General features: G+C 20.0%; 3 protein-coding genes across 4 annotated transcripts; 2 read left to right on the top strand and 1 right to left on the bottom strand.

Annotated features, from left to right (window-relative positions):
• Positions 1–1,909: 1,909 nt before the first annotated feature.
• On the top strand, positions 1,910–4,117 carry LOC102672009 (target of rapamycin complex 2 subunit MAPKAP1). 2 transcript variants are annotated; one of them, XM_006614718.1, is made up of 7 exons: positions 1,910–2,113; positions 2,220–2,360; positions 2,515–2,783; positions 2,870–3,039; positions 3,122–3,415; positions 3,477–3,715; positions 3,795–4,117. In XM_006614718.1, the coding sequence occupies exons 1-7, from the start codon at positions 2,041–2,043 to the stop codon at positions 3,995–3,997; spliced, it is 1,389 nt and encodes a 462-aa protein (XP_006614781.1). In that variant the 5' UTR covers positions 1,910–2,040; the 3' UTR covers positions 3,998–4,117. The 2 variants fall into 2 exon arrangements, with proteins under 2 accessions (XP_006614781.1, XP_006614782.1); XM_006614719.1 differs by having other exon boundaries at positions 1,925–2,113; positions 2,490–2,783.
• Positions 4,118–4,206: 89 nt separating this feature from the next.
• LOC102671706 lies at positions 4,207–5,271 on the bottom strand. The gene is made up of 2 exons (XM_006614716.2): positions 4,997–5,271; positions 4,207–4,854 (listed from the first exon to the last, which is right to left on the bottom strand). Exons 1-2 carry the CDS (start codon positions 5,118–5,120, stop codon positions 4,430–4,432), a joined length of 549 nt encoding a protein of 182 aa, XP_006614779.1. The 5' UTR covers positions 5,121–5,271; the 3' UTR covers positions 4,207–4,429.
• Positions 5,272–5,693: 422 nt separating this feature from the next.
• LOC102671575 (calcyclin-binding protein) lies at positions 5,694–7,272 on the top strand. Its single transcript, XM_006614715.2, has 2 exons — positions 5,694–5,958; positions 6,297–7,272. The coding sequence occupies exons 1-2, from the start codon at positions 5,938–5,940 to the stop codon at positions 6,960–6,962; spliced, it is 687 nt and encodes a 228-aa protein (XP_006614778.1). The 5' UTR covers positions 5,694–5,937; the 3' UTR covers positions 6,963–7,272.
• The last annotated feature ends 635 nt before the right edge of the window (positions 7,273–7,907 follow it).

The raw sequence follows: 7,907 nt of genomic DNA on the forward strand, positions 1-7,907 counted from the left end.
TATCTATGCTTTTTGTTTAAGCTATTATATATAAAAATATATATATATATGTTTATAATATATTATAATTTAAATATATCGTATATATAATAGCTTAAAAAAATATATAAAACATACATCTAAAATTTAAAAATATAAAAATATATATAGATATAAAAAATATATATCCAATATGTAAAAGTTTAATATAAAATATAAACAATAAAATAGAAATATAATATATATAATATATCGAAATGAAATGAAAACGAAATAATCATGTATATAATAAATAAATATAATAAATATAATAAAATATAATAAATAAATATGTAAATAATAAAAATACAAAAATATATATAGAATTCGATATGATATATATATCGATATGATAAAAATATAAAATAAATATATTTTATTTATATAATATACTTTATAAATATATTTATATATTACACAAATGAAATAAGCATTTAGTGTCAGTGGCGTCATCTTACGGACAAATATGAAAACTCAGTGATTTGATCACTGATAGAAACACACATACAAAATTTCATATATAGAGAGCAGGAAAGAAAAAATGTATTATTAACTTAACTTTGATGCAACTTCTAATAAGTACTTTTTATTATATTGAGAATATAATATTAAAATTTAATTAATTATTAATTATTCAAAAAATTTATATTTTTAAACTCATATGTCAATGTTAGAATCTCAAATAATTTATATTCATAATCTTTTCAATTAATTATTAATTAATGATTAATACATCGTGTACAAACTAAACAATCGATGTGCGATATGTTTTTCAATAATTTTGCATTATTACAAAATTATTTATATTATTATATTAATTTTATAATATTTTTTAAGATTTTATTTCTATGATATTCATCTATAATTTTTATTCATAATTTTGTTTTAAATTGATTGTTTATTACTCGATTAGAAATCGGAAATTTATGATTAAAATATTTTCCATGATAATCATTAATGAATAATCAATCAAAAAAAATTCTTGTTAAAATTTATAAAAGAAAATTATTTGAAAATTCTTTTAGAATTTTTTAATAGAAAAATAATAATTAATTAATTTTCAATATTGCCTTTCCAATATAATGGAAAATATTAGCCGCATAAAAAGTTAATGATATATCCTTCGATATTATTGTTTTTATTTATAACGTTAAGAATATCGCTTTGCATGTTTTATGTTTTTAACAAGTTATTAAACTATTAACAAGTTAAAATTTTCAGTGTTATCCGTTAAACATAACGTTATTGACATTTAATATTTTTTTTTATGTAATTTATGGGTAAAATAAGCTTTGCCAATCTATATAAAAATTAATTCTATATAAAAATATTTAAAAGTATTTGTTTGAGTAAATGAATCTATATGCAAATGTTCCAAAATAAAATAAAAAATTCAGAAAAAAAAAATATAGAAATTTAAGAAAGCCTAATTTAAATTTAATTAATAATTTAATAAATTAATAATTAATAAATAACTAATAATTTAATAAATTAATTTAATAAAATTAATTTAATAAATTAAATTTTATTTTAGTAAATTAAATTTTATAAATTAATTTTATTAAATTAAAAAAGAAAATTTCTTAAAAGTTAAAATAAAAAATATAAAGATAAAAATATATATATATATATATCACATAATGCAAAAATATATAAAAGATAATATATATTAAAAATATATTACGATACATAAATATCTGTATGTACATATTGTATATATAATACGTTAGTAATAAAAATACATTAATTAAAATTTGTTTCGTTTATTATACGTATATTTACATTTAAAATACAAACCTTTAAAATATATTAAACATAGTATATAAATATACTAAAATTTTTTAATTATATATGAAAATTATACATATTGTTGTTTATGGATAAAGATGCTGCCACCTGTCATCAGTAGCATGAACAGTGTGTTTACATATAGAAAGTAATATGAGTGAAGAGAAAAGACAACAGTGAAACGACATTTTGAGAACAATCTTTTCATGATTCAAAAATATCAAAAGAAACCAAATGGCATTCTACGATAACGAACATTGGCTTTTATCACATATCAGGGATAGTTTTTTATCAACCGATAACACAGGTACATAATAAATTTTCTTTAGGTTAAACATTAAAGATTCTTTAATATGTAATAATCTTTAAAATTATAAATTTTACAAAATTTACTTTTATGATATTTTTTAAAGGCCAATGCGAAATGGTGATGCTTGGAGAAGATATTCCTAAACAATTAAAATCAAATGGCATGTTACAATGTTATCCTGGCATGGAAGAAAGCGATGATGAAGATCTAGATGCTCTTGCAGAATCTTATGATATACAAATGGGTACATTTTTTTTTCTAAAAATAAAAAAATATTTTTTTTTCATGAAAAATAAAAATATTTCATTTTATTATTATATAGAAATAAATATCAAAAAATCATTTAAATTTGAAATAAATATCTATGCTTTAGATATATGATTTTAATATTGATATAGATATGGAATACAGTCATAGAGAACGTACAAACACTGCTCAAAGATTAGAGAAAATGGATCTTGAAAGAGAAAAGGCTGCTAAGATCAGTGTAAAATGGAAAAATGATTCTGTTGTACCAGTCACTCAACAATCAGAATTGTTTCAAAGAAAAGATTTTCGTAAAAAAACTGGTCAAACTAAAAGATATTCTCTTTTATCTGAACAACTTGAAAAATGTCCAAATGTGCCACAAAATCCATTTATAGAATATGCTAAATTTGATGGTAGTGTATGTATCTATGAATTTTATAAATTTTAATGAAATTAAATTGTTAATTGTCATTATCATATCATTTATAATGAATTTTATTATAGGCACAAGTAGATATTCCTATAAGAAAATATAGGATATTTATGTGTATGTTACCTAAAAAACAAAGAACATATCCTCTCCATATGATTGTACTTGCTACAGCAAAAGTATTAGAATTTATTGGATTAATCTGCTATAAATATGCAAATGAACATCCAGATCATCCTTTAAAGTATGAATTCCATATGAATATAGTATATATTTTATCAATCTATAGTTAATAAAAAATATATTTATATTTTTAATATTTTCAGAGATGATATTACAAGATATGGCTTATATTTTACTGAAGATGATGGAGAAGTTGATTGGGATTTACCCTGCTTAGATCCTAAAGAAACAATATCTAAATTTGAATTTACAACATTAGGTCTTGCAGAAATGAAACCAAGTGATAGAGCGCGACATAATATGTTTAGTTGGGTAGAATTAAGAAGTGAAGAAGATTTTCTAGAAGGTCAAAATGAAGAACAAGAAGTTGCTGAAGATTTGGCAAAAATGGAAGGACATACTACTGCTATGGAAGCTCCATTGTATCAATCATACAGGTACTTCTTGTTTATTAAATTCACTAAATAATTAGTAATTACTAATATGTATTTTATACAGAGTATACATAATTAACAAAGTGAGAACAAAGAGTGAAATATATCTAGGAATATCAGGTGAAAAGATTGAAATTAATCCAATAATAACTGGAAAAGGTGCAGGTCGTTTTTGGAATAGACAAAGAGCTGTTAGTTATCAAATAGATAATATTGCCTGGTGCGAAATAACAGAAACAAAAGGATCAAAAACAATTTTTACATTAGTTTATACACCACGCTCTTCTACTTCTGATATTTTAGGTTTGCTCACTTCATCTATGCAAATACATATAACAGAAATTTGATCAATAATTTCAAAAATATTTTTTTTTTTTTACAGTATCATCTGGACAAATGCAGTCTTTACATCAATCTGCATCATTTAAAAATCACGAATTTGAAGCTGATTCAATGACTGCTGAAGAAATTGTCAGAAAAATAAATCATATATTAGAATTACATAATAGTACATCAAGAAAAGAATATTTATCTCAAAAAGAAAGAAAAGCAACAAGACGAAAAAGTTTTCACTTGCATAGATGACAGCTCTATTGGTTTCTGTATTCTATTTTAAGTTATTTAAAACATTAATTGTGTCAATATGATAAGAATTGAAACAAATGTTTGTTTCAATACAAATATAATTCTATTGTCATTTTTCTATTGCATGAATCATAAATTTCCTAATACCAAAGAAAAATACTTGTTCTTTGAGTACTTATGAGTAAATATTTGAGTAAATATTTACTTAATTACAATTTTTTTATTTGTTCTTTTATTTATTTTTACTTACAATATAAATATATTTATATGTAAAATATGAATTGATTTTGTACAAAAACCAAACATTTGTTTATTTCAATTATGTATAATTATATTTATTTTAATAATTAATATAAAAAAATTGTACATTTGTATAACAATAATTAATCTTGTTTTAAAGATTATTTTTAATGTATAACAATCTTTATAATATCATGATTCTGATATTTTGATAATTTTATCAGTAATCTTACATAGTCTTCTTTCCATTTGTGAAATGAATCTTTGATTTAATTTATAAGCTAAATTATATAACACTGATAATTTTACAAGCATATCTGATAGTTTTTCATAATTTTTGCAAATATGTTGATAATTTGGCCGAGCTGTAACAAAGGTTTTTTCATATTCTGATAAAACATTCAAATCCAAAAGTTGTCCTTGATTTTCTAAACATAATTTTTGCTTTATAAGATTTTTTCGTTGTGTTTTTCTTTGTTTCAAATTTTCTATCCATTCTTTTCTTTCATTTTTTAAATTAATTATATATTCTTCTAAATTAAAAACTTTTTCTTGTGTTGTATTAGATACATATTTTATAACTTCTCTATTCTCAACTATCTCTTTATCTTCTGCATCTTTAATTATAAAACATCATTTATATTATAAATTAATTATAAATATATCATTGATTATATCGTAATATATAAAATCTCATTAAAATATCATTAAAATTATTTAAATATCATATAAAAAATATAAAATAATGGATTAACTAACCTTCACATTCGTCAAATATAATTTGACGACTTTGAAAAACAGAAGATCGTCGTTTACGAATAGATTTTTTATATTCCAAATCCTTTTCTACATGCGGTGTATCTAATGAATAAATATTATCCATTTTATTAATAATTCTTATATAAAAACAGATTTTACCCAAGTAAAATGTCAATCAATTTTGAATGAACCAATCACGATGCAATATTATGTTTGCTTTGGAAAACCATACAAGAAATAAAAAAATTCTTATTTACTAATATATTATTTGATTTGTAATATATTCTAATATTTTACATGATATTTTTATATGTGATGTGACAACAATTATCAATTGTAAAAAAAATGTATGATATATTAAAATTATTATATTTCAAATGTTTTTCATTAAAAAATGAAAAATTTGATAATCAATTACAATGTTTCAATATTAAAAGATAAATTTTTTATTTTAAAATACAATGGAAGCAAATTTTCTATTTTTCTTTAAAAATTTGATGTAGCATACGTATATTGTACTGATTAAAAATTTAATAATAACATGAAATTTTAATAAATATTTTAATAAAAATGTTTAATTTTGAAACAAAATTGCAAAAATATTTCACAATATTATATGTTAACAATGTATATTTTTTTTTAAATACTATAATATACATAATTCCAAGTAAGAAGATTTCTATTCTATATTTTACAGGTTTTTGAAGTTTCCAGAGATTTCTATCGTTCGTGCGTTCGTGCAACTGAACGGTTTGTAAAACGTTTGCAGTTGATTCTCAATCGTCAAGTCGATTAAGTGAAATATATAACACAAAAATCTTAAATTTTGTGATTTTAACATTATAATCGAAAATATAATCGAGTGCTAAACTTTTTTTCTTACTAATAAACTTACTAATAAACATATTGAAATTTTATTTGTGGTTATTTTGAAAGAAACAATGTCGAAAAGAGCTGACGAGGTAAGTAAAAAAATGTTTTTATTTTTTTACATTACTTCTATTATTATAATAATAGAAGGACATAACATTTTCGTATAAGGAGATAATTGTTGTGTATGTGATTGTAAAAAATAAAATATTGATATTTCGAAATATTAAATTATATATAATCATTAAATTAATTAAAATATATATTGTGATTTGCAAAAATAAAATATTAGATTTTTTTATAATTATTTAATAATTATAATAATTATAATAATTAATAATAATTACAATAATATTTTAAATAAAATTACATAAAAAAATTTCATTAAAGGAATAATCTAGAAACAACATGTACATATTTTGTTTTACAGTTAAAATTGGATATTGAAGAATTTAATAATTTACTTCAACAAGCAAGTCGTCAGAGAAGTAAAGATATTCTTAATCTTGAAATTAGAAAATTACAAACAGAGTTAGCAAAATTAATTGAAGAAAACAAAATATCTCATACAATATCATCTAATGTAGTATCTAATTCCTCTAAAAAATGTTATGAAGTTAAACTTAATAACTATGGTTGGGATCAAACAAATACTACAGTAAAATTGTACATTACATTGAAAGATGTACATCAATTACCTAAAGAAGCTGTGATTTGTAATTTTACTGAAAAATCTTTAGATCTGCATGTTCTTGGATTAGATAATAAAAATTATAGTTTAACAATTAATAATTTATGTGAAGATATTAATATAGATAACAGTACTGTTAAAACTAAAACAGATATGGTGGTTGTGTCTCTTGCCAAAAAAATTGCTAAGCATTGGTCACATGTAACAGGAATAGAAAAGAGAATCAAGGAATCAAAAACATCTTCAGTTCCAGACATTGGTGAAGATAATGATCCTGGTACTAGTTTGATGAATTTAATGAAGAAGATGTATCAAGAAGGAGATGATGAAATAAAAAAGACAATAGCCAAAGCATGGACAGAAAGTCAGGAGAAAAAAGCTGCTGGATTATCAGATTATTCTTAATTTCATATTTATGAATATATAAGTTTATTATTTTATAAGTTATTAATGTACAAACCAATCTACATGTAAAATATTAAAATATAAAAATGCTTTTATATATAAGTTTGAATACTTATTGATTTTGTAAACAAAATTATGTTTCTATTATATAAATATTTTAAAAATGGTGTATTTTTATTCAAATAAAAATCTGTATTATTTTTAATATTATAAATTTATAAAGTATTTTTATTTTTTATTAATATACTGTAAATCAATTTTCCAATGTACATTGTTGATTTATCATTACTTGTAATAAAACTCATACAAACAAACTTATATATATAATTATACCTTTCAAAAATATATAAATTATTAAAAATTTAATTTACTTATATTTTTTATAACATCAATATTTATATATTAATATATTCATATATATATTTTAGTTCATGTATTTTAATTATATACTAATCTTATTTTAAGATCAAAAATAATATAGACAACAAAACTGTTTTATTTTGTAATTTTTTAAACGACATTTAATTCATTAATTTTTGCTTTAATATATACAATAATATCGAATACAATAATAATGAATACATGTTTGTGTTTTTTAAAACAATATGTATACATTATTGTTAAAATATCAAGTTATGTATATATTTTAATAAGTGATATACATATCGAAATATATTTCGATATATTTTTCGATAAATATATTTCGATATATTTCGATATATATGTCATTTATATATATGTCAAAATATATTGCTTTATACATTTCGTTAAATGTGTGTTAAAATATTTAATAAATCGATAATAATGATATTAATAGTAAAAAAAATTAATAGTAAAAAAATTAAAATGTTTATAAATAAAAATTTTTAAAAAGTTTTTAATATTTTAATAAATTTCAAAAATTCATAAATTTATAAATTAAAAATATAATATAAACTTTTTTTA

Source organism: Apis dorsata, unplaced genomic scaffold, assembly GCF_000469605.1.
Source record: "Apis dorsata unplaced genomic scaffold, Apis dorsata 1.3 scaffold_196, whole genome shotgun sequence".
Classification (NCBI taxonomy): Eukaryota; Metazoa; Arthropoda; class Insecta; order Hymenoptera; family Apidae; genus Apis; species Apis dorsata.